Below are 27,807 nucleotides of genomic sequence, written 5' to 3'. Positions count from 1 at the left end.
GACAACATGCTCGACTATTCTCAGTGCTTGATTGTAAAAGAGCCTTGATAATATAAAAACTTCAAAGTTCACAAAAGGGTCATTTTTTCCAAATCCATGTTACAGTAACAGTAAATTTTATCAGTAAAGATGGATAAATTTTTCATTTTAAGCATTGCTGAGATATTGACTTAATTACTTTTTGCATAATTCATTGATATCTAAAAATTTTCATTTTTTAAGTCGTGAATTTATATCTATTTAATTAACTATGCTAAAATTTGTAGCAAAGTGGAAGCATGCTGTTTTCGGGACCAAAACTCCCGTTGACCGTACAGATAGAGCAAGGTTTATTTGTATTTAGTTTCGAATTATGAGTAAACTTGTTTTATGAAATAAAAACGGCTTTCCCTTGTCAAATTTATGATGAATTTTAAATTGAAATTATTTTAAATAATTAAAATATATTTGTACTAAATGAAAAGCATTAAATAAAAATTCGAATTCAACTATTGCGATTTCCAAGAAAATGGCAACAGAGCGTAATTTCTTTCCATCTGGATAATATGGCTCTTAGAAGTTCATTACAAGCGCCTGAGTTTAATCATAAGGCTCTTGTACAGGTTTATAACGAACTTATTTGAAAAATCTTAAATGAATTTATAATGCATTCAAGATCTATTATGTAAATGCGTACGATGAATATTTCAAGTTTGGAAGAATGTTCATCATGATCATGCATATCGTGTTCAGTGTTTTACCCAGGTTTTATTTTTCTTAGGTTGGAGAAGCAACCCTGTCCTTAATTTTGGGGGGAAATTATATGGTATATTTGCAAAAGAGGAAGAAGAAAAACTTTCTGTAAATTCAATTGTCGGCGAAAACTGCATGATTTTAAAGAATTTTTCTTTGGAGACAGTCAGTTGTGGTGGTGTTGGTAGTTTTCACTCCAGATCACGAAAGTAGGCCACATTGAATTCACCAGAGCACATTTCAACCACTGCATCCTTCCCGGGCAGCCTGTCAAGCAGTTTACCAGTACTCGTTACTTTCACTTTCGCAAGGATTTGAAGGAACTGAAACTTCTGTACTGAGCATATAATGTACAGAGCAATTGACCGTATCACAACGAAAGTGAGCTGCAACATCCAGGAATCGAACCCGGGTTGCCCGATTCACAGTGCAATGCTCTAACTATTGAGCTGATTGGATGGCTTCTTTGGAGAAATACCCAAATACAGGTTAACTTTGTTCGCTTGAATTGGATTGCTTGAATACCTCCCTTGGCTCGAACCCATCGCCAGTCCCGGCAAAACTCCTATATTCTATATATTGTTCTACCTCGGATCGCTTAAACACTGATTGCTCAAACTCTTGAACCTGATCTCTGGTGAATATTTATAGTATAGAATGATACTTGTACATGTGTTCATTTTAGTAAATGACTACAAATAAATGCTGCTGTTAAATTATTTTTTTTTTAAATATTTAATTAATTCAATGTTTAAAATTAATTTTATCCCATAATAAGCAAATCAATGTATTTTGAACATTGTTCAACAAGATTGGCCAATGATTGACCAATCGAATTCAACCGTTTACAATATGCATGAATATAGATTAAGACTGTGTACCGATAATACTCATTTGAAAACACTGGGATTATAATTCTTAATATTTATTTCTGTTAGTGACTATACTTCTAGAGCTATTTTGCCTAATAAAAGAAGTCATCTATCAATTTTTTTTTCTCATGTGTACCAACAGGACTTTACAAAAAATGATAGTCAATAAATTTGTTTAGGTCAGCAGGGTTATACTAGGTGGAGCCAATTGCCAAAAACACAATAATGTTTTTTTAAGGCGTGGCAAAAATATTTAAAAGCCTGACAACATGATATTTTTACACAGTGAGAGATTCTTTCCAAATATGGAATTGATTGTTTTTTCTACCTGTTGTCTGTTGATGACTAAATTGCAAGGAGGTTTTGGCAGGGAAAGATAAAAAAATAGTTTCTTACGCTTAGGGAAAGATGAAAAAATAATTTCTAACACAAAATTGGTTAGCATTCAATAGTAATTATTTACAAAATTAAAATGGTCAAGCGACCAATTTATTTTTGTAAGTAATTACTACTCATACTTATTGGCAAGTGGCAACTAACCCCAGTTGACCAGGATTGTTTGCCTGCTTTTGTCTGATAAAAGTTTCAAACAATTATCAAAACATTTTATGTACATGTATTCAGTCAACAATCTACGACTAATATCTGGTGCCATATTTGCAGGTTTTGTTCCAATTACTTTGAAAGCACTTAAGCAGTATTTAATGATAGTTTGAGAACAACTATTTTACCTGGAATGATGAAATGTTTTTACATTTATTGATATTGCATAATGGCATTACAATTGCCACACTTATTTTCAAGCACCCAACTGATAGTACTGTAATTTGGTTAAGGATTTAGTATCATTTTTATGAATACTGGCTTTGAAATTTGGCATTATGTATAAAAAAAGACTGTAATACTTACAATAAATACACTTTTACTAACTATTATGTCTTTGAAGAAGGAAACACCTGTATTTGATATTTTTGCAGCAATGGCATTCAAGTTACCAGACAGGTGATTTTCTATCTACACTGAAGCAGCACTGGAGAGAATATGTGTTAGTGGCATTCCAGGCATCTGACGATCAAACAAGGTCAGAAAGATTGACCATTAAATACCTTTTGAGCCCTCTTGAACACTTTCTATGTAACGGAGAACCTGAGGCTGTGTTTCAACAGTTGAAGGAGAAAGATCAGCCATCTCAGCTTTGTGGTCATGTTTTTAAAAATGGAGAGCCCACATACTCATGCAGGTTTGAAATGTCAATTTATTTTTTTTTTACCTATTTTTGAGGACTGGTGACAGGTCGGTTGAGTTGTTAAAATAGTCCATTGTCTCTTTGTTAAATACATTTATAGTATGAACGAAAAGGATATTGAATTTTAACAAATTACATCTTACAATGTTTAAATTAGAAGTGAAGATTACACAATCTATAAGTAAAATAATGTGAAAAAGTTTAGTGATGATGAAAGCACTAGATTTTGAGTGACCACTAGATTTTGAGTGACCACTTAATGTTTAATTAAGTTATATATCTGTTAGTGTCTGTTGAATTATAATCATTATAGATGTCTCTTTTGTAATACAATTAAATCCCTTGATAAACTAGTAGAAATTTACAGCTGATTTAGCCCTATGATTTTGATTTTTCTTTAATTTCATTAGAGTAAATACATCTAAGTTCTGATCACTTACTATAGGCAGAGACCCTAGATAATGTTGTTTCTCAAATCCTTTTGTATGTACATTGTATTTTATGCTCAAGCCAGTGATGTAAAAAGTGCTTTAATATTATATATCATGTACACATATACAAAAATGTTATTAAACTAACCACTTCCTTTTATACAATTACAAATTAACTATTTTATCATTAACTTTATTTAACTGCTAGAATATCACTGAAAATTGATAATTATATAGTGTTAAGTCAACTAGTTATATGGGGTGAAAATTGTTGACTTGAACACTATTTGGCCTTCTAGTGGAAGGAGGCCTTATTATACCAGCCAAACTCTTCATATTTCTGATTTACTGATAATATATATGTACATGTACTTTGGTTTGGGTTGACAATATATGAATTGATATATTTGAAACTTAAACCAGGACATATCAAGTAGAAAAAAACCCATATATTTAGTAATATTAAACTTGAGTTTTGTTCTTCTTTAAAAGATGTTGCTATGTTTATTTATTGTAGAGAGTGTGCCACAGATCCAACCTGTGTATTATGTATGGAGTGTTTTCAAACATCTGTACATAAACAGCATAGATACAGGGTAAGATAACTTAATTAAAGTTTACAATGTAATTATTGGTTATGATATGATGTCTATAAAGGGAAAAGAAATTCAAGTGTGTTAAGGACATTGCGTTATTGTATTTTTTTGTGATCATCCTGTTTCCTGGTTTACAGGATGATACACTTTATAGAAAAACTTAAAGGCACTCCTGTATCATAAGGTAAATTTGCTTTACTGATAGTGAAATAACACAATATTTTAAAGATTTAACTTCTTTTAAAGTTTGTTTAAATATCCCCCCACCACTTTGTGGCTGACTGGTTGCCTTTAAGGGTTGAGGCATTGGAATAGCAGCCATCACTTATCCCTGCATGATTGTGACTAAATGGGTTTGAATAACTGGAGTCTATGATGTGTAGCACCAGCAGGTGAGGTTGTATTGCTTAAAGATTTTAACACCTGAGGATATCCAAAATCATAATTCCTGTTTTGGCGCTATAAGACCTACATTGTGTCAGTGTGCCATAAAATCAACAAACAAGATTTAAATATTTACAAAAATAATGTTTTCCTATATTGTAACTTCACACATGTCTAGGAGATCATAATATAAGGTCACTGCCCAAGGTCTATAACTTGAGCATGAATTTTGACAGCATAGATTATGGCCCTTTTAAGAACTTTCTTAATGTTTTGCATGCAACATCAATCTTTAAAACTACTGAAGGTAGTCACTTGAATCTTATCACCTGACTTTGGGATCAAAATAGAAGATTACTATACAAGGCCCGTAAGTCTGTTTTGGCTTTTGACGGATATATGGCCATTTTGTGAATTCAATATGTCAAATTGTGAACTTACAGAAATTTTTGATCCCTTTCTAAGGCTCATTACCATGTCCTTTATTTTGAATTAATTCTTCCTTTCTGTATATTCCAACAATCAAGGCTTTTGTTTTACTACCTAGCTCTGAAAATAGTCAAGCATGTTATCCTAATGACAACTGTTGGATAGTGTGACATTATTTATGGTAATTCCTCTCATGTCAGTTACATTAACAGGTTCAGGCTTTTGAATTAAGCATTTTTGAACTTTGATGTATTGTGAGAAGGAAAAACCTTTTGAACTAAATGATCAATACAGCCTTTATATTGTAAGAATTTTACACTGGCAGCTACATGTAGTATAGGCAGCAATATTTGGCTAGAGAGTAACTGTTTCAGGTGATAATAAGGGTCTACCAAGTTACAGTTTACCAATTGCTTCTACTGTATACAAATCGTAGTACCAAGAGAAATATTATTTAAGCTATCTTTTACATAAAGATGTGTATGAAATTTACTATTCCATTCATATTGGCTGATATCATTCAAGGCAGGTCTCCCAAATAAGATGACATTTTCCAGCTCGATCAGCACAAGTGCAAACACTGGAAAACCCAGTTGAATATGCAAGAAAATTTCTTAAAATAATTAGTGAGTGAACATGATTGTTTTACCTTTTAATTTCAGATGAGCACATCAGGAGGGGGCGGGTACTGTGACTGTGGTGATGCGGAGGCCTGGAAAGTGGGCGTGTTCTGTGGTAAACATCAACCTCAGTCAGATGAAATGGAAGAGAGTAAGGTATACAGGTTTACTTTGTTTATATACCGTAACAGGCTCCTTAAGCATAGTGGTTAACAACACTGACTTTCTAAAACCGTACATGTATATTTCTGCTTAAGGTTTGGAAGTCGACTGGTAAAATTTAATCCTAACATTTTAATAAGCTATCAATAAGCTAAGCTTGTAAGCAGGACTGGTGACAAAACTTTTGTTAATCATTAATATGAACTTAACAACGTAATGACTCGATGACTTATATTACATGGAATAATATGGGGTGACTAGAACTAGAAATTATTTGATATAACTATCTTTCTTATGAACCTATCTTTGAATCATCACAAATCCTGGTATTTGATATAAAGCTGGGCCCTTTTATGGGATTACAGGAGCTACCCGGTAAAATAAAAATAGAAAATCCTTGGTTCATCTTTATTTTATGTAACAAATTGTCGCCATAGTGTAGTAACATGTTAATATTTATAAATTTCAATGTAAGTTAACCCATTACTGCACTAAGATGAAGAAATTTGATACAATGTATGTGCAAAGTGATGTCAGCTTGGTGTAAACTATAAGAATATTCAAAATGAAATATAATGGGGAAATATAATTATATTCGTTCATTACCAGAACCCTATGGAGCTGATACCAGATGATTTAATAGATAGAGCATCTGTGCTATTTTTGGCCACCCTACGTTACACAGTGGAGATGTTGACATGGGATCATAGTGACCGTCTCCCAGATAACCTTCAGCCAGATGGAGAACTTACTGATAACTATGTATGCATGCTGTTCAATGATGAAGTCCACACTTATGAACAGGTATTTAAATTAATATGAACATAGAAGATAAATGTAAACTGACTTAGACTTGATTTTCTCAAGAGAAAAAAAAAAAATTCCAATCTTTGTTTTCGAGGAAGGAATCTGTTTAGGTTACAGACTTTGATGGAAGTGAACCTTATATCTGGGGGCTTAAAATTTGACTGTAAATTGACTTGCATCATTTCTCATAAAATGTTAATGTCATATTTGACCGATTAAGGTATGTTATTATTCAAAGGCTTGTTGTTAGCTCCACTATTTGAAGAATAGGGACAGCTATTGTACTCACCCTGGCGTTAAAGCCATTGTCACACTTTCTTGGCATGCATGTTGGTATCTCTAAAACTAGTGAAGGTAATTGGTTAAAACTGTACACACTTATTTGAGATCATAATATGAGGTCACTCTCAAAGGTTCATAACTCTGACATGGATTTTGACAGAGTTATGGCCCTTTTGAACTTAGGAAATTGTACATTACACTATCCTGGCTCTTGTTATACTATCAAGCACTGAAATAGTGCACTGAAATAGTCGAGCACGCTGTCCTACCAATATCTCTTATTGTTAAATTATTTTTGTGATATACGTGTATGTCTGTTGAAATTTAGGTTATTGTAGGGTTGCAACAATTTTGCTGTCAGTTTCAATTATGATAATGATTTATGATAAAAGTTGATTTAATTATTCATGCTAAATAAAACATCCTTTTCTTCTGGAAATACTTCTAAAACAATTGTGAAGGGCTTCATATTGAATATAAGAATTTATATTCAGATATTATATGATCTATTACAGGTAATCAACACATTACAGAGGGCAGTGAGCTGTACTCATAAAGAAGCTGTCGATTTCGCTACCACAGTTGATAAAGAGGTAATTGCAAATATTTTTGTATAACAAAATTTCGACTTGTTATAGAAATAACTTGAAAAAGTTACAACAGTGGAACTAACTACTATAGTTGAAGTAATAGTCTTCAGATTAATGTATAAGAACATTTAGTTCTTGATTAAACAAAAATATGAAATGCAAAAAAAAAAAAAAAAAAAAAAAAAAGAAAAAAACTGATATGGATTACTTAATAATTTTTTTTCGAGCAATTTGAGATTAGCATAGGAAATTAAATTTTAAAGCTGAAAATATGAACTGTAGTGTCATTCAGCAAGACAGTGTATATCAATAGATAATTTCAGATTTTGATATTACTTAGCTCCCTTTACAAAATTAGCTGACCTTTTGTGAGTAAAATAACTGCAGTTAATACTGTTAAAGCAAAATGATTAAATGTCTTGTTTAAATCTTGATGAGAAAATATATAACAGTTGGTGATCAGAACTAAGATCTTTTTTAGGGTTTTCTCAGCTATTCTGGAGGTACAAACAAACTTTACAACATCAAAAATAAGCTGAATAGGTTGACTAATCTATTGTGAATAATAGTGGTATTTTATAAAAATCATCATTTTCAATTAATTGCCTTCTAATTTTGTACAAATTTCACATAAAATCTTAAATTGGCAAATTTTGTTGGCGCCAACGTAAGATAAAAGTATCCGACAACTATGACACTTAAAAGTCAATAAGCGGCCGCATAATTTACATAAGCAGCCCATATGTGAAAGGTCACACGCGACTAGTTTTGTTTATCAAATTGTGTGACACTACTTTCTATTTATTCCTTACATTTTTATTAAGTTTCTACTAAAATATATACATATAATAATAATATATAAATGTTACTCCATCTTTACATCAAAACATATACATGACAATACGTATTGCAATATATTGCAATACGCTTCAGCAAAATGGCAATATATTGCAATACGGTTTTTGCTGTATTGTTACACCCCTAGTGGGGGTGGGGGTTGACATAAAACCAAAGTCCTCAAATGCATAAAACTCACACTTAAATAAAATTTTAATATTTTACTTGTTTCAGGGAAGGAGTACTGTAACTACTGGTTCTTTTTCGGACTGTGAAAAGGCTAGGAATCTCATCGAGGTATATACATGCATAATGGATTATAGTCATGAATTAATATAGTGTGTCAAGTTGGAAATGTAACCAGAAAGTAGTTCCATCTTTTGTTATTAAATGTCTTCTCAATTAAAAAACACACATACAATGCTGTTTAGTTTACAACTCATTCATGGTTATTTTAAAAGATTTTTATTAAATCTCCTTTTCTCTACAAGCTGTGTTGTTGGGTTTTCCAGCATCCTACTTAACTATTATTTGTTATTTGAACCGCGTCACGACAAAACCAACATAGTGGGTTTGCGACCAGCATGGATCCAGCCCAGCCTGTGCATCTGCGCAGTCTGATCAGGATCTATGCTGTTCACTATCAGTTTCACTACTTGTAATAGGGTTGGTAAGCGAACCGCATGGATCCTGATCAGACTGCGCGAATGCGCAGGCTGGTCTGGATCCATGCTGGTCGCAAACGCATTACGTTGGTTTTGTCATGACGCAGCTCATTTATTGTTTGTTTTTATTTAACCTTGTACATGTATAAAAATGCCAAATTCTTTCAACTGATTTATTGGTATTTTGATCGAATGATAGATGTTAAAAAAAATCCATAAAAGAAACATTACAGAAATGCTGTATGGAAAGGATCTTTTTACAAAGTATGCAATACAATATTGGAGAATGTGCCTATAAGCTTAAAATTTTCTACACAAACTAAAAATAAATTGTATATATAAAAGTATATACAATAATTTATGAAATAATAGTTGTGCACATAGGACTTTTAACTACCCTAGAGCAGAATATATGCCTAAATCCTTTACTTAAATAGCATAGTTTGTCCATTTGTCATTCATTTTGTTACACTTGATGTTTGTGGCATATTTTTATTGAATAAATGAAATTTATGTTGAAAGAATTATTATGTGAACAGTGTGAGAGGGAAATATTTGATAATTTCAACTTGCAAGTTCACAATGATAGTTTAATAGTTGTATTTAGTTAAAGTTATTGTTGTTAAATCTAGAAAAAAGGATGAAGAAAATATTGTTATGATATACTTTTCAGAAAGACAGCTCCGAACCTCTTAGGGTAAATTTTTGGCTGTTACTGCTTTTTAAATGTTCTTTTATTTCTTTCATTTTGATAGAGTTAACCCATTACCACTGCTTTCTAATGTTAAAGTTGTGATAGAATATCTACTATGTAAAAGTGACAGAACTGCGGATAAGTAATTGTCTGTGAATGCATTATACAAAAAATAAATTGATTTTGTTTGCATAGTTTCTTAATAGATCATATGGTAAACTGAGTATTGAATTATAGTAGTATATATTTGATATGCATCCGCTATTATTATAATCTTGTTAATTATTCTTGAGTGATGCAAGAGTATGATAACTCTAATGCTAGATAATGAAATATTGTATCTAATCAGTGAAATATAATCTATATATCACACTAGGTCACTAATAATGAAGTTTTATTTATAATTTTTTGAAAGTTAATTTTTAATTAATTTTCATCAAAAGGAAAACATAACTGTTGTAGGTGGATTCTTTTGATCAATATTGAATATTCAAGAACACTTTCTGTTCTCCATATGCAAATCCTTGAATACATGTTGAAAGGTCAGTTTTGTATACTTTAAGAATATACATTTATTAGCAGAAAGAAATATTTCTTCGTTTTACTGAGAAAAGAATTGAGAGCTATGATATCTTACAGTGATAAAAGGTGCTTTATAAATGTGTAAATACCTGAAAGATTTTATTAACTTTTGGACAGTGAATTGGTTATAAAGATTTTTTTAAGACAGATTATATGGCCTAGTATTTTAGTAAGCTTATATAATCAGAGCCAATAGGTTAGGATTATATATTGCAAACTTCCTTTTGTACACAGCCATATAACCTGTCAGAAATCTTCAAAACAAATATATAATAAAACTGTATCATAAAATTTATCATAATGGGGTATACACTTTTATTTTGGTCATCTGTACAATTTTGACCTGATGATACTGTTGGTTGCTTGCTTTTAGTATTGAAATCCATTTTCTCCTACATTGTTACTAGAAATTGTGAATTCTAAGCTAGATAAAACTTGCACAACTGTTAAAAAATATTTAAACAGATTTTGGCCAGTACTTTCCTGCCTTCTTGCTTACACCATTTTCCTATTCTCCATTTGTTCAGACATTTAATTGTTAATACATGTTGAAGAACAAACCAGTTTATAGTTTGAAAGTAATTATGTTACAAAATGTATTTCAATGTATCCAAGTGAAACATATTATTATAATGTGTTACATTTTTAATTGATTTCAACTTTTCTATGCAGTGAAATGGTGTATTTTAAATACGTGCATTACAAAGTCATATTTAATACTGTGGTCAATGATTAGTTTTTAAAGTTTGAATGTTTTACTGTGCAAAATAGTTTCTATTGTCAACAATGCATTCTTTTCTGAGTGAATAGTCTGTTTTGCTCTTTTATTCACAACTACTATACATATACTTCTAATAATAAAATTTTTTTTTTATACATTCTAAGATTTTTCTAAAAAGCGCCACACTTGCGTTAGTATGTGCCTTATATAAATCAAATATTTATTAAGTAACTATCGAATAAGTAACCTTTGTAACTAACATTATATAAATCAACAATTGAACAAATCCTTCATGTAATTTGAAGTATAGAACACTCACACACCTGAATGAATAATGTTTGTGTACATTAAGCCATTTGACTGCTTGAATTGTACAAAGATTTCAACCAAACTTAAGTGCTCAAAAAAAATAGTAATGTTTGATACTAGATACTTAATAGCATCTTTAAAAAAAGTAATTGCTCAGGTACTTAGATATTAAAGTCAATCTATTGTTAAGGATTGTATTTTTTTTTAAAAAGGAAGATAGAATAAAATGCTTTGATTTTTTAAATGCATAAATATATAGATTTTTTTGTATGGTTTCTTTGGCGTGTTGTATAGAATTTATAGAAGTTCAAGAAGAATGTGATTTATGTGGCTGAAATAGGATATTTTTTCATTCAGTATCATGCTTAAGTTAAGATTGGTAATATACTTATTCAAGTTATTCATGATGGTTGATTATTTTTGTGCCCTACATTGATTTTAATCTTTATTAGCACATACAATGTATTTATGGTTTTGGATATAAAAATATTTCTTGACTAGTATCTTGAAATGCAGATGGAATTTTTTTTTTTCTTTTATTGGAAGTGAGACTTGCTGTGACGTTTGAGGCGAGAAGGTCAAAGGTCGTGGGGATACACAAGATATATTTGTGTGAGGCATGTTTTATTTTGTTTTGATTAAAGGTTATTGTTATTTTAGAGATACACATCTCGTCATGGCGCAAAGGCGCTGAAGGTTCAGGTGATGCATACAGCAGTGGTTGCCCATCAGCAGTTTGCTCTACGTATGATTCAGTGGCTACAGAATATCATAGTTCAGTCAGGTTTGTTCATTTATTTTTAGCTCGACTATACGAAGTATATGGAGAGCTGTCCTACTCGCCCCGGCGTCGGCGTCCGCGTCCAGATTTTAGATTAAAGTTTTGGTGCAGTAAAATATTTTTCACTATAACTTTGTCATTTCTTAAAGTATCAACTTCAAACTTCAAATATATGTTCCTTATCATCAACCACATCTTATGTGACAAGGTTCATAACTCTAGCACCAGTATTTTCAGATTTATCTCCCCTTGAACTTAGAATTTTCCTTAAAAAATACAATTTTTTACTGTTACTTCCTTTATCTCTTAAGGGATCAACCTCATACTTCAAATATATGTACCTTATCATCATCCCCATCTTATGTGACAAGGTTCATAACTCTAGCACCAATATTTTCAGATTTATCTCCCCTTGAACTTAGAATTTTCTTCAAAAAATACTATTTCTTACTGTTTCTTCTTAATTTCTTAAGGGATCAACCTCATACTTCAAATATATTTACGTTATCATCATCCCCATCTTATGTGACAAGGTTCATAACTCTAGCACCAATATTTTCAGATTTATCTCCCTTTGAACTTAGAATTTTCCATAAAAAATATTATTTTTTACTGTTACTTATTTATTTCTAAAGGGATCAACTTCATACTTCAAATATATTTACGTTATCATCATCCACATCTTATGTGACAAGGTTCATAAATCTAGCACCAATATTGCAATAATTATTCCTCATTAACTTAGATTTTTTTACTAGAAAAATGTTATTTTTTATTATTACACTTTTATTTTTAGGTATCTACTTCAAACTTCAAATACTTATTCCTTATCATCAATTACATTTTATGTGACAATGTTCATAACTCTTGAAGCAATATTTACAGATTTATCTCTCTTTGAACTTAGGATTTTCTTTAAGAAATATAATAACTTCTTTACTTTTTAAGGTATCTACTTCAAACTTCAAATATATATTTCTTATCATTACACAACTGTTGTGTGACAAGGTCCATAACTCTAGCATGACTATTTCTAGAATTATTCCCCTTGACCTTGGAATTAATGTTAACAAATGTTATTTTTTTACTATAACTTAATACATAATTATACATTATTGATTTTTCTTTCATAGTTTTGTCCTCCTTACTGCGTCCAGTATTTTATTAGTCGAGCTTCGCTGTCTCCTGTGACAGCTCTTGTTAGATATAGACCCCTTTCCAAAATATTATTAATATGCAAGAAAAATAATTAAAATAATTAAAGTTCAGCTGTTGTCATGTTTGGGAATATCAAGAGCTTCGGGTAACTGTTTAGCCAACAGTCGGCAGAGCCTTGTTACCGCTGTCAACAGTTACCCTTGTGCTAGATATTCCGGTCTGTACTGTCAGCCGATTTAAGATCCTTGTACAGTAATATTTCTTATGAAGTGATAGTTTGATGTCATTTTACACCTATATTTTGATAAAACAACTTGGAGCCTTCACACTGCAATAGCATTATACCACATTGTAATGAAGATGATGTCACTGCATTACCTTGATGGTACTAATGTTATTTCAAAAGTTAAACTTTGTAAAATAGATGATATGTCTTACGTCATGTAGTTTGAGAGGGGAAAAAAAGAGCAAAATTTCAGAGAAGTCGGGTGTTAAAAATTGTTATGTGTTTTCTGATTTTGTATGTTGTTATATTGTAGATGGACTGCGTCACCTGTTTTGTCAACTCAGTATGCAACAGCAAGAAAATGAACAGTCATTGATGGAAATATTACTTCTAGCTGATACACAGCTCTGGAAAAGTGAGTTATCTATACATAATCTGTACTTGAACTGTATCATATGATTTAAGAGTTATGACAGTGACAAATATTTATTGCATGTAAAGCCAACACCAGTTGCTATGATAACATTTATGATTTTATCTTTACCATGCCAATTATGTATAATGGTCTAGCCATGCTTTGAGAGTTTAGGACCCAGGAACTTTTGATTCATTCATGAAAAGGAGCTTTCCAGCTAGCTTGGTGGTGCTACTCGGGTGCCCGTTAGTGGCAGAAATAATGCATGGAAGTTTGGGGCAGTCAACTAGTAGTTAAAGGGAGATAATTATAAAAATACTTAAGTTGAGTAGCCAATAATGAAAAGTCTGGTCAGACTGTAAGGGTATAAACAGTTTTGAGTATGACAAAGTTATCTTTATACATTTGTACTTTTTAAAAGGTAACAACATTTTTAAAAGGAATTGTTACCAAAATATCTATATAGACATGGTGTATGCTTATCTATCAAAGATTAGCCTATATGACTGAAATACTGTTGAAAAAAGGTGTAAAATGAAACAAACAAACAAACTATCAAAGATTACAAATTCTCTTTTTTGCTGTAGACAAAATGTGTTGTTTTGCTTGCCAATGGATGACTTTGTAAAAATTGTCACTTTATCTCATTGTCACTTACAGAGTAAGTTCTAATTTCGAATTGGAAAATTGAATGCTTTTTTTGTAGAATTCAATCAAGTCCATTATACTGGGTTAGGAGGAATTTACTATTCATTTATATTATTTGTTTGTTATTGAAAAAAAAAGATATATAATTATATAAAATCTTGGTATATTAAAGTTAAATGAATGATTGAGATAATTGCATGTTAGTTATGTACTTATCTTACAGCTGCAAGAGTTCAAAGTCACCAGCTTATGATGGCAGGGTATGTGTGATTGTATTGATATTAAAAAAACAAAAACATATTTGACACTAACTTAAAAATATTACATATCAGAAAAATATATATATCTATCAGGCAAACATATGAAAACAGAAGTTAAGGATACGTTTTAGACCATATTTTATGTAATTTAAAAATTACAAACAACTCATTGGTTTGGTATGTAGTTTCAATATACTAGTCTATCATGTAAATTATTGATGAAAAAAAAATGTTTTATTTGTTTAGTTTATTTGTTAAAATCTAACAGGAACCTCTATTGCCTTAATAGTAGTTAAATTCTGTAACTGATTTTCACTTTGCATTAAAGGCCACCCAGATCATAGTGTAAAATTACTTGTCTGTATATGGAATTGTATATTTGTTCAGTATGTGTATTATTTCATCTTTTTTCTTATGCAGGGTTCTTATGGATCAGGAATGTAAAAAGAAATTTTCGATAATTTTTACACGGGTAAGTGTATTTTAAGTATTAAAGTAGGTCACTTAAATTAGTTTACAAAAAAAATAATTGTTAGATACTTAGCTTTGGGTAACAAAATATAATTAAATTTTATATAAAATATTAAAGAAAACTAAACTTGAAACATATATTTAATTAGTACTTTAAAAGGTTTATTTTTAAAGAAAAGTTAATAAATGTATACAAATAAGTATAAAAAATTATCAATTTGTTTAATTTATTTGTTATTGTTTAGAACTAATTATTGTTTTTATGTAAATAACAATCTAAGTTATATTTGGATAAGATATGTTCTTGAGAAATGTCAAGTAAATGTAAAATTGATTTTTACGAGTTATGCTTTGATTTTCAACTAAGAATTTTCATTGACAAAAACTTGCCTTAAATGTTTTCATACAACAAACTGTTACAGATTATACTGCTACCCCAACATGTTGAGGAGATATAATGATACTGCATGTTTGTAACGTGGCTTTTCATTGGATAATTGTGGCCTTTTTATAGTTTTATATACACAGCTACTGTCAATTCATCAAGAAATCTCACTTTTTTCTCTAAAATAAGATACTTGCTGTATTATAAATTCCTTATAAATATTTCTGACAGGTTATATGGCCGTATGTAAATGGTAGTTTGCAATATAACCCAAGCCACTTTCCAAACAACCATTTATATAGGGCCATATAACCTGCTAAAACTCTTTATAACTAATAATTTAACGTTAAATACAAACTACATAATGTTGTTGAAATGAAAGTAAAAAAGTTTTAGGCTAAATATTTAAGGTCGCTGATCAAGTTTAAAAAATCTTTGTCATTTTGACAGGAATATGACCCTTCTATTTTTGTTTGGTGAAAATCCCATTCTATAGTCTAAAGCTGCAGAAACTTGGAGCAGTGTGAAAGGATTACATTGAATATCATTTAATAATTTTGAACAATTAAATATACAAAGGTCTGTTTTTTATGCCCTCAATACTTGAGGGGAGCATATGCCTCTCTGTCATGCTGTCTATCCATAGACTGACCAAATGGTGGAATGTCTGGGTATACTTGTGCCATGGATACATTGCTAGTTTGTGAAGGATTTAAGATACCGTGTTTAGTGAATTTTATGTAAAAAAATATTGATGTTAACCCTTGACCTGCTATATTTCTATAATGGATCTGTCCAGCTTTGAATTTGAAACAGTCCATTCAAAGTGCAAGGGATTTCAATATCAAAATACAAAAATTGAGCTGCCACCAGTATAGAGCCTGGTCAGACTGCACGGATGTGCAGGCTGGCCTGGCTCTATACTGGTGGCAAAGGCTGATCACTTGGTACCAGCAGGTCAAGGGTTAAGTTTGAGAGAATAAATTTGTTGATTATTAATGGTGTATATATATGTCTTCTGCTGCAGCACTATACGAATCTGATGAAGGCATTTTGTATGGACGACCACGATCACGATGTCTCTATAGCCTCACTCTCCGTACAAATATTTACTGTTATTTCTCTGGTATGTTATATATTACTTAACGTAAGGCAAGGTACAGGGGATTAGCACTCCTGTGGAGAGGAACATGTGTGTTTCTATTTCTAGCTTTTGATTTATTTAAAATAATAATTTTAGAGCTAAAACTATAATGAATTATCAAAATATTAAAAAAGTGTTTGTTTAAAAATTGGAAAATTTGGTGAGTTTAAAAAAAAAAAAATTTTGCCCATTTATACATGCAGATGAATCATTAAGCTTAGAAATGAAACACACATGCTGGTTAACCTTATGGTTAAAGGCATGAACAGAAGCAACAAAAACTATGTGGAAATATACTGGCTTATTAGATTGTTTTTTTCAGTCACAAATAATGTAATTTTATCTTTTTGTGCCTTCAAATCTCATTGAAATCTATCTGGTATTTTGCATTGAAAAATTTTGTAGATATATAATTCTGAGAAGAATTTATCTTTATTTTCGAAGAATACAAAGGTCAGGAAAGTTCCACATATAAAAAGTTGCTTTTGTTATTGTCTATATTATAATGTGCTTACATGTAAGTAACTGTGGTTATTTTGTATATTTTTAGTGCTATAACTCGCTTATGAAGGAGTTTATACAAGAAGATCAATTTAGGACAGTCTCTGTCACCAAATTGTCCGTGCAAATTTTCACAGTACTCACGTTGGTACGTCATTTTATAGGTTTCATTATACCATCGTTTGTTTTCAGAGAATAGGTTACCTTTAATGTAATACCTAATTCATACTTGTCCTACCATGCCTTTATTATAAATTCTGCTTTATGACCTCCGAAAAAGGTTTCTGGGTGTCATATATGTCACGGTCACAGCTGTTCACAATTTAGGAGAGAGGATGTGTAAGCCGCCGGATAGCTCAGTCGGTAGAGCTGCACAACGGTATTCCGAGGGTCCCTGGTTCAAGTCCCGGTCAAACTGCACATTTTTCTCAACCTGTGGCATATAGTTGCTGGTGTAAGCAACATTTTGGCCTCATAAATATTTCTTTTAGTGCTTTAATCTTTTAATCTTTCTGAATATTTTAGATATATAGGTACTAAAGATATACCTCTAAAACTAAAAACTTTAAGTTCATATTAAAATTGCTGGGGTCATAGTCAGTTAAGCTAAAAATAGATTTTTTTACCTTTCCTCATACTATAATAAAGCAGGGTCTATACATTGTTGAAAGCATCCATCATGTTTTCAATTATATTGTCTTAAAAAGAAAAAAAAAAGAGAAAAATATCAGTGCGGTATCTACAGAAACCATGTTTACCTTTGTATTATTTTTTTATGAACGATTATCAATATGACATTGTCTGTTTTTCTGATGTAATTATAGTTCTGTAAATTTGACTCTTCATTAATTTGGAATCTATGTTTTCCCTTTGCTTTATCACAAATTCATCATACAAGTTAAAATGTAGTTTCTGATGTTATATTAGTTTTGTGTTAACTTTCTTACCAAGACAATTTCTTCCCACTTTCTTCTTAAGCAAAATTGCAGAGGCTATTTTCATTGCTGATTGCTTATTTATTAGTTAAATTGATACAAAATCGCCTATAAAATAAAGTTTTTGATGTTGTTACTTTCTTTAGTTTTTGCAGCTTACACAACTTAAGTTCTTGCTTTACTTTATTAGTAGTAAAACTGTATACTTATAAAAAAGTGAAACATTTATTTCTAGATGCATTCTTAAACATTTTAATCTTGACTTTCTTCTATGTAATTTGTCATTAGAAATTTTCCTCAGAATGATCAAATAGAAATACTAATAGTTTAAACATACCAAAGTGCTTGTCTAAGCACCTTACATAATGTATTTTCTCATTTTAACCCCTAGCCTGCTGGATTACATTTTGCCAACAGTAAAGAGCCATGCAAGACTTCTCACCTCTATCTAGTCTGACTAGACTCTATACTGTTGGTAGCTCAATTTTTTATGCCCCTAGTTGAGGAGCTGATGGGTATAAAGATTTGTCTGTCACACTGTTATGCTGTCTGTCCTCCTAAGGCTGACAATACAGTTGAAAATGGCGGCACCAATGTCTTAAGAAAATATTTCTAGTTGTATTTGGATTTTAAACTTCCTGACACTTGAGACTGTTCAAAATTCAAAGTTTGGCAAATAAGTAACATAAATTCAGCAGGTTAAGGGAGAAGTACACTTTAGATTGTACTTATCACTTATTTTAATTGAAGCTTACTAACGGAATGGTTATATTTATATTTCATTATATCAATGATTTTTCTGACTAGAGGTTTGAGAGCATTTTGTAATTAATCAGTTTTACCTCCTTTTGAACTCAGTCAGATGCTAGAATTTGAGATGGGGTTAATTTAAGTTTTATGACCGCATTTATTTTCTAAAATCTGATACTGCTATTAAAATACATGAATAAGCTGAGAACTTCGAAAAAAATTGGTTTGAAATACATGTATGCGCTTTATATTTCATACTATGTGTGTAAGCACTTGCTTTTAAGTGAAGAATCTTTTTTGTCTTAAATGATGTGTACTTTTCATGTTAAATAAGAATATAAATTGATATTTTCTGGATGAATAGAATGTTTTTCCACCCTTTAAGCAAGTTTGACAGATGAACCTTTTCCAAAACTTTAGAAATTCCTGTTTTTCAAAAAATGGTGTAGGTGATCATTTTAAATTTTGGTTATAATTGCAATTCATTTTCACCAATTTATATAATTATGGGATTAAAAAAAAACATCCCAAAAAGGTGAGTAAAAAATGGATAAGGTGAGACAGAAAATTCAGATGTATGAATGGTCATGATATTAAAAGTGTTATAAAATGCTTTTCGTAGCAGCAAATTTAAGATATTTAGCATGGTAAGGGTAAATCTATTGACATATTTTGTCATGTTTGTCAATGTTGTTTGGATAGCTATTGTAAGACTTGTTGATATATTTTGCAGGCTCGACTTTTGGTTGCTGAACATAATCTCCTGGCTGTGATAATTAAAACATTCTTACAAGCTTGTGAAGAGAAGAAAAATAGTAAGTATAACGTATTGGTGATGAAGATTACAATCTATGTGTTCCTTGGTAATGAAATTTGATACTTGTTAAATATTGGTAGAATTCTGTTTATTCTGTACATATCTTTACATCATAAAGCAACTATTGATACTACATAAAAGATTTTGTATACTGTTAAATTATTTATTAAAAACTTTCAGTACTATGGTAAGCTAAATCATTTGTCATGTATTTTGAAGCATCTAACAATCAGCTGCAAAGCAAAAAGATTTGGCCTGCTTTGATAAAATCATCTAAAACCTAAATATTATCCTAATTGAATTATCATTATGCATTTTATCAGAAGTTTTCTGTATTATACATGTGTATATTATATTATTTGGTATTTTATGAAGAATTTTGACTATTTATGTGGCTGTATAAACAGTGCATATTCTTTTATAAAACTGCTAGTTCAGGGCTCGAATTTAACACTGGCAAACTCGCAAAATGCTAGTTGAAAAATGATTTTGCGAGTCAGATTTATGACTACTCGCAATTTTTTGCAAGTTGAAGAAAAAACGGAATACGCTCTTCAGGAAAATCCGAAATATAAATGGGGCGTAATATTCGCAGGTAGCCGAGTTATAAACTATGCGCGCACTTGCTGTCTGGTTTACATTTTCTATACCTTAACCTCGCTTTAAAAAGTACACAAATTTAAACCAGTCCAAATGTCATTTTGTCCGTGTAAATCAAGTGTGATCGGAATAAAATGTCTAAACGAAAAATAATGAACTTCTACCCACTTACTGAAGCAAATGTGTCTTTCGATAACAATATTCTGAGTACAGAAGATGATTCACAGTCTATCAAAAGAAAGACAATCAGACCTTAAGTAATGGGAGAAAGAACTGCACGTCAGTCTTACGTACAAACTCGATGACGATGGAAATGTTGCTAAAATATTTTGCGCTGATTGTTGTGCACATAATCCAGACCAGACATTGTCGGTATGGCGACAATATTGCATTATTATTTTTTTACATGTAGGTTAACATTTGATAAGAATCCCTGTCCCCTAAATAAAGTTTTTGAGTGGAAAGTTACATTGCTGATTCGTATCCCGGGCAGTTCGAACTCGTCCAAATAAATTACAATTTTAATTTTGTTATTCTCTATATCCAGCAACAACTTTGTCTTTCAGCACATCAAATAATTAAACTTAAAATTGAAGTATTATAATTTTTTTCATGCCCAATTTCATGATTAAGTCAGCTATGGAATGAACTCAAGTTATAACAAACAACTGTAAATTTATGTGTTGTACTACAACATTTATTAATAAAAACATTTTCAATAAAATTCATTATCATGATACATAATTGTAACAACAATGAATAAATTATCATGGTACATGATATCATAATTTAAACAATTAATGAATGTACACAAAAGTTTAAACAATTTTGGAATTAAAAAATCATTGTCATAAAAAGTGCTAGTTGAATTCAGTTTTTGCTAGTTAAAAATTTGTCTACTGGCAAAAAATTGCTAGTGGCCAAAAAAGTTAAATTCGAGCCCTGTAGTTTGTAACATCACTTTTCATAGGTTTATTGTGTTATTTATATAGTTTTATATACATGACTGCTGTCAATTTATGATGTAATCTCACTTTTTTCTCAAAGAAAAAAGGAAGTTTGCTGTAAGTTTGTTGTGTTATATTATATTTGTGGCTCGGGTTATATTTCCAAACAACAGTTTATCTATGGCCATATAACCTTTAAAGATAACAGAACTATAGAAGCATTCAGGTGTTGTAAAGATATAGTTCAGGTGTGTAAAGATATAGAAGAAATCTTTATAATTAAAAATATTACTTAGACCTCAAAGTAAGGGTTATAAAGCAAATGATGGTTTTTCCAGAGCCATATAACCTTTCTTAAGTCTTTGTAACAATTCTGAAATGCCCTGCACAGTTGTTTCTTTGATTACATAGGGAAAGAAATTTATAAATTTTCAGCAACCCTGTGTATGAATAACACAAATGTCACTGTTGTCCAATGAAAATGTTACAATATTATATTAAAATTTTAAATATGTACAATAATATAATCTGTTGCAATATTAATGTGTATTTTCAGAGGATGGTAAATTAACATTTGAGCGTACTGGAACACAGACGTTTAAACGAGCCTGTTTCTCTCTACATGATCTCAAGTAAGAACTTTTATGTTATATATTTGTATTTAGTGTTTAAATCACTTAAGTTTTGGAATTTTGCTGGAATGTAAAGTTTAAAAGTGTACTTTTATATTATTGTCACACTCAAAGTGATTCATTTTGCAAGACTAAGTGACATTAACAAAAGTGACATCTGATCAGGGGTGGAAGCAATAACCAGGGCACCAGGATTCAATTTTGAGAATACTTAATACTTAAGTGATATTTATTGGGAGTTCTGAAAATATGTATTATTTCTTTTCTTAATGTTCTAGTCTCAAAACAATCTACTAAATCTACGTCTGTTTTAATATCACAGTGAATAAATAGACTTATTCTTTGTTTTAGATATGCATTGATATGTGAACCACTCTTTGTTTTAGATATGCATTGATATGCAAACCAGGGTCAGGAGAATGGACAGATGAGTTAAGAAATAGTTTTATAGAAGGTTTAACATGCTTTCTAGATCTTCTTAAATTAATAGAGGTAAGTTTGTTTTGTAAGAGGATAGTTTTTTGTAGGCTCTGATGTGAGGAAAATAAACTAATCTTAGACTTTGAATCTAATGGTCATTTGTTTCATTACCACTGAGAAATTCGGTAAGAACTTGTAAGCATTAGTTATCCATGGAAATTGGTTGGCTGGCTGACTGCTGAGATATGGCAAAAATTTTTTTAAAGATTAAAAACAAATCGTCCATTAAGTGTAAAAATTAATTTTGGCATGGTGGACCTTATTATGTTATATATGGTATTGAACTTATTCATTGAATCATCAAGTTACCTACATAAGATTTTAAGGTTCATTCTTCTTCACTTGTATGCCACCACTCTATATATATATTTATTTTGGGATTTCATAATGGATGACTTTGAATGTGACTGGATGACTTACTTTTTATTGATGAATTTATGGCATTCTGTAGCAATTGATATAAGGTGAACGATCTTTGGCCATAATGGTCTTCTTGTTTATGTTTTGCAATGCTTAAGTGTATGTTTAGACTACAGTGTTACTCTATTAAATAATAATGCTATATTTATACTATTTTTTATAGGATATGGATCAGGTGAAGAGACAGACAGGGCAACATTTAGAGTTTGAACCAGAGTGGGAAGGTGCATTCAATTTACAGCTGAAATTAGAAGATAATATAGTATTGTTTCTAGATTGGTGCAGTACTGATGTAAGTTATACTTTATCTGATAGTCTATTCTATCATTTTGTGAAGTCTTAATGAAATTTGAAATAATTTTGGGCAGTGGCAAAAAATCTTTCCTTGCAAGAACTGTAAATTAAAGATCACTTATGAAACACTGTACTTCTACAAAATAAAGAAAGTTAACAGTGATCTTAACAATTTGATTTTATTAATTAAAATACCAAAATATAAGTTTGGAATACCAAAAATATAAGGTTTTTATCGGATATTCTGTTACTGGATGCATTGGAATCTTGATTATTTAAAGCAAAACATGACAAACAATGTTCGGAATGATCTTAAGTATTATTTATTAGTTAAGCAACTTTTAAATATGTCATACTGTTGTCAGATGTTGTTAATATGTAAAAAATAGTCTTTGCTTTTATCTAAGTTTTTTTTTTGCCCAAAAAGTTGCATTTACGGTATTGTACATATATATATATTTTTTTTGTTAAAAAGTTTAAACATGGAATCTTTTGCCATTTTATGCATTGCATTTAAATCTGGAAATTTTGAGTTCAATATCTTCAGCAATGTTACAGAAGGTCTGTGGTTCTAATGTGTCTTACATTAATGTTCAGTGTTGCAATAATGCTCAGAGGAACACATAAAGTTTTCTAACACTTGTTAACACGGGGTACCACCATATTATATTGAGAGATGTGGTGTGAAAATCAATAAAATAATAAAATAATAATAAAAAAACACTAAATAAATAAATTAAATGTTTTATGTTCCAGGTACCTATGCACATAATTCATACAACTTTTGAAATAAAGAGAAATAGGATCCTTAAATAAATTCACAAACTGCAAAATTGAAAACGTAACTTATAAATGTTTTGGTATTAAGTTAAGACTTGATATGACTTTAACAGTATAAGTTTATATGAACATTTGATGTTGTTGAATTTCAGAGACAAGTATTAATTGAAGCATATAACAGAACTATAGAAGCATTCAGGTGTTGTAAAGATATAGATAAAATTAAAACTACTAAAATTGAAGGTAATAGTTACTGTCTTACCATCTTTGATAATGAAAGTATGCATGAATTATTTATCTTTTTCTTAACAAAATAATGCTGGGAAATATGGGTTACCTAGTAGATTACCATGTAAAATATTAGTATTTATCATGTTCTTAAAGGGATGTTTATGTCACAGATGGTCAAAATTTGTACAGAATTATTGTGTATTAGGTTGGCTTACAGTTTATTGTGAACTAAAATTAAATGTACATACAATATGTACTTCTAATACTTATTGTTAAGAATATTACACGATAAAAGTTGTGTATCATAAGTGAAGACTTATTCAGCTGTGAAAAGATCAGTGTAAAAAAATGTGAACAATTTCCAGCAAAAAAGCAAAGATTATATACTGGTACTGATAATTTTTACCCTGGCCATTGAAGAATATAAATTTTTTTAGATATGATTCATTGGTTCTTATTTTAGGCATCTGTTGCTGTATATCAATGCAAATCGATTTTGTTTACCCACGGGTAGTTAATCAACAGTGGGTAGCTGACAATTGGTTGAAAAAAATAGACATTATACATTTAGAATAATATGCTCCTCTCATGCATGCCTCCATTTAACAAATTTATTCAAGATTCATGTTTTAAATAAGTGTATAAAAGTATTGATGAACTCGAAATTTAGATTGTTACAGACTGTTGGTACTTCTAATGATTTATTACATAGAGAGAATACATATATTGACAAAAGGGTCATGTTGTTTTAAGTACTGTATCTTATAGATGTAATAAATTTCAGTGGATGAATGGAGTGCAAAGTGTATAAAATACGATGTTGGTAGTCAACCTATCTCTATACATCTACCTGTAACCAGGTTTCTAGCTGGTAAGTTTATCTCAACTTGAAGATTGATTTTTTTAGCTCCTACTATATAAGGGGGCACAGAAATTTGCCCTTGTTAATTCAACCAGCTGTTTTACTGTGCATCAATAGACTGGCAAGAACAGTGGAATGTGGGGGCATTTGTTTCCTATGGACACATTTCTTGTTGATTTCATATTTTATATTATTTCATTTTATAGTTTTGCAACCCCTGTCTAAATTGGTCAAATTTCTTTATCATATTTTGCTTTGCAGACAATCAAGATTGGATTGTGTAGCTTTAATAGATTTTGGTGTTAATTTCTCATGTACTGGTTTGTAACATTTTTACTAGGAATATAAATGAATGACACAGATAAACATAAACTTTAATATTAAATGTTACAGTATTTTAATTGGAAGCTGATATGTGTGTTGTATTTTTTTACTTACTATATTTTTGATTTTCAGGTTTGCATTCATTACTAGGTCAACATGAGTTGTATTTTGAGTCACCAGACTGTTCTCTTGTTGTAAGTATTTGTTTCTTATATGATTTACCTTCATCACTATGGGTTTTTATTCAGGAAAATTCTTTCTTTTTAGTTAGGTTATAATATGTATAAGGTTCTAACCAGTTGTAGTCTACAAAAATGAATAAATTAAATTCATAATATTTAAGAGTTGACATGAGATAAAAGCATAAAATGAAAAGTGAGTAAAATGCACTACTGTGTAAATGTATTTTATTAGCAAACATTCTGTATGATATTTAGTTGTCAAAAGCAGACAAGTAGTAGGTATAACCATTATTTTGCCATTACAGAGACCTGACCCAGCAGAGTTAATAGAATTTCCACTTCGAGTACAAGTGATGGTAGCACAGTCAAATGCTAACATGTGGAGGAGGAATGGTTATGCTCTAATAAACCAGGTAATCTTATAGTGTAGATGTCTTCATCATTTGATACAGTGTTTAAAATTTAGATTTTGAATCATTACCCCATCTGGCTCTTTGTTAGAATTGTGCTACGTATTCTGATGTATAAGTAGCTTGTAATGACATTATGGCCACACAAGGGTATAAAGTGAAAGTCAAAATAAGTTCACAGCTTGACTGTTCTATTCTAAATCAATAAGTACTTACTGTTAGTGAATAGCGTCCTTTTTCCAAAAAAAGGTATTAGTTTGCAACAAAGCTTGAAATGGAACCAAAGATTTTTAATGTAATTATCCTCAATTTTACATAAGCTCTTCATAAACAATTTAAACAATTTAAATAAAATGTATTCAAAGTCAATATTGTTATTGTCATGATAATATACTACACTGTTTGAGACTTGATAGTGAAATTTGAAATTGATTGTTTCAGATATTTTTCTACCACAATGTAAAGTGCAGAACAGAGATGTACGACAGAGATATCTTAATGCTACAGGTAATATCTTAAGTCTTACAAAATGATTGATATTTTATTCCTTTTTCTTGCAATCTTGTCATAACTATAATTATAGTTTATAGCAAATTTTTATATGGATTCAACGATTTACCAATGTCCTCATATTTGCATAAGGGGAACTGACATAATCTTTATCTTGGAGCGAAGTTTCAAAGTTGTAATATTTAAGTGCCCATGCATTTCCATTCCTTGTTTCTGTTCCATCTCTCTGAACTCCATGTGGCTATTTACAATATGGTGGCTGCCATCTTTGATTTTACAAATATGACTGATCAATGAAGGTGTTATTCTGAATTTTGTTGTAGTCTTACTTTTAGATATAAATATGTAAAAAGTAGGGGAAGGTTGGTGGCAAACTCCAATAAGCAAGTGAGCTAATATTGTTTATCTCCTGTGTTCCCCTTGATAGTTGTCGCATTCATGTAACTTACACGCAAGCCACTAAACCAAAGATTTAAATTTCAAGCAAAATATTGAACAATTACTTTGTAGATTTATAAAGGTACATAACTTTAGACCTCGTAGCATTACATTGACCTTTTTGTTAGCCCAAACATTGAATGGAAATTAATCTCTAGTGCCTTTGGTCAGTTATATGTTTGTGTGCTGATCGATTTGTCACTTTAAATGTAGGAGGCTCTCAGTAAATGTGTTCTGTTTCCTTTATAAATGTGATTAATAGCATGAATAATGTGTTCTGTTTTAGATTGGCGCTTCAATGGCAGATGGCAATGAGTTCTTGATACATTTATTGTACAAGTTTGGTCTTCCCATCTGGGCAAAGTAAGATAACAGTTGTTACAATATATAACTCTACTTTCTCTTAGTGTCACTATGGTCAGTTAAACAACTTGATTTCCTAACCACTCTTGCTCCACAGTATTAAGAGCAAGGTTTTTCAAATATAGAAAAAACGCTGTACATAACTAGTGTATTTTAATGATAAATTTTCCTAGGATAAGGATGGTGTGGTTTATTGGAAAAGTAAATCTAACTTGCTTGATACTAGAAATATTAAATGCATCTACCTCAAAGGTATTTGTACCTAAATGGGGGTGTATCCTAGTGGTTTAGTTGTCTGCCTCTTAACCCAGGAATCATAGGTTTCATGTTACCAGTACTGGTTAGTTCCAGAAACAGGACTCGAAAGGGATTAATATAAGATTAATATAAGTTGCAAGAACTTGTTTCAAAATGGAGCTTAAATAAATATGTTTAAAACCAATATACTTAAATTGAGAAAAGAGCAAACATCAACATTTAGTTTGAATAAGAATTTAATTATATTTAATTTTAAATTTATTGCACGAGTTATGCTAATCTTGAGTATATAATGTATCTGTATTTGAGGTTACAGAATTAGTTATGAAAAGAGAAGAAAGATACAGGTTTGCGATATATTACTGTGATTTTTTTGTTATTCAGAGAGAGTTATGATACACCAAGTGGACAAGATAACTCACTACGACAAACAGTGTTACTAGCAGAGGAGTTTCTTAACCTGGTTGTTATCATTCTAAGTATGTTCATTTTGAATCATTCCTACAGTTAAAGTGATAAATAAAAATATGTATGTTAACCAGTATTTGATAAATGAAAAAATGTTATGTAAACCGGTATCTGGTTGAATTTCTTTAATGAAATTTAGATATAACATTTTGACTTTA

At 30.6% G+C, this 27,807-nt stretch overlaps 1 protein-coding gene across 3 annotated transcripts; it reads left to right on the top strand.

Annotated features, from left to right (window-relative positions):
• Window positions 1-453: 453 nt before the first annotated feature.
• On the top strand, window positions 454-27,658 carry LOC132749153 (E3 ubiquitin-protein ligase UBR2-like; the record flags this gene model as incomplete). 3 transcript variants are annotated; one of them, XM_060738849.1, is given in 24 exon segments in its annotated part: window positions 454-602; window positions 2,582-2,844; window positions 3,799-3,877; window positions 5,353-5,466; window positions 6,082-6,276; window positions 7,077-7,154; window positions 8,223-8,285; window positions 9,327-9,350; window positions 11,620-11,743; window positions 13,438-13,539; window positions 14,411-14,447; window positions 14,868-14,919; window positions 16,998-17,096; window positions 19,367-19,448; window positions 21,554-21,629; window positions 22,016-22,121; window positions 22,693-22,821; window positions 23,756-23,846; window positions 24,619-24,705; window positions 25,153-25,214; window positions 25,508-25,615; window positions 26,054-26,119; window positions 26,847-26,923; window positions 27,566-27,658. In XM_060738849.1, coding segments are annotated over 24 exon segments (2,264 nt in total), but the record flags the coding sequence as incomplete, so codon positions are not given.
• Between the last annotated feature and the right edge of the window lie 149 nt (window positions 27,659-27,807).

This window comes from Ruditapes philippinarum, unplaced genomic scaffold, assembly GCF_026571515.1.
Source record: "Ruditapes philippinarum isolate M1 unplaced genomic scaffold, ASM2657151v2 ctg7208_1_1_1_1, whole genome shotgun sequence".
Classification (NCBI taxonomy): Eukaryota; Metazoa; Mollusca; class Bivalvia; order Venerida; family Veneridae; genus Ruditapes; species Ruditapes philippinarum.
Note: the sequence above shows the minus strand (reverse complement) of the source record. Positions and strands in the feature narration are given on the sequence as shown.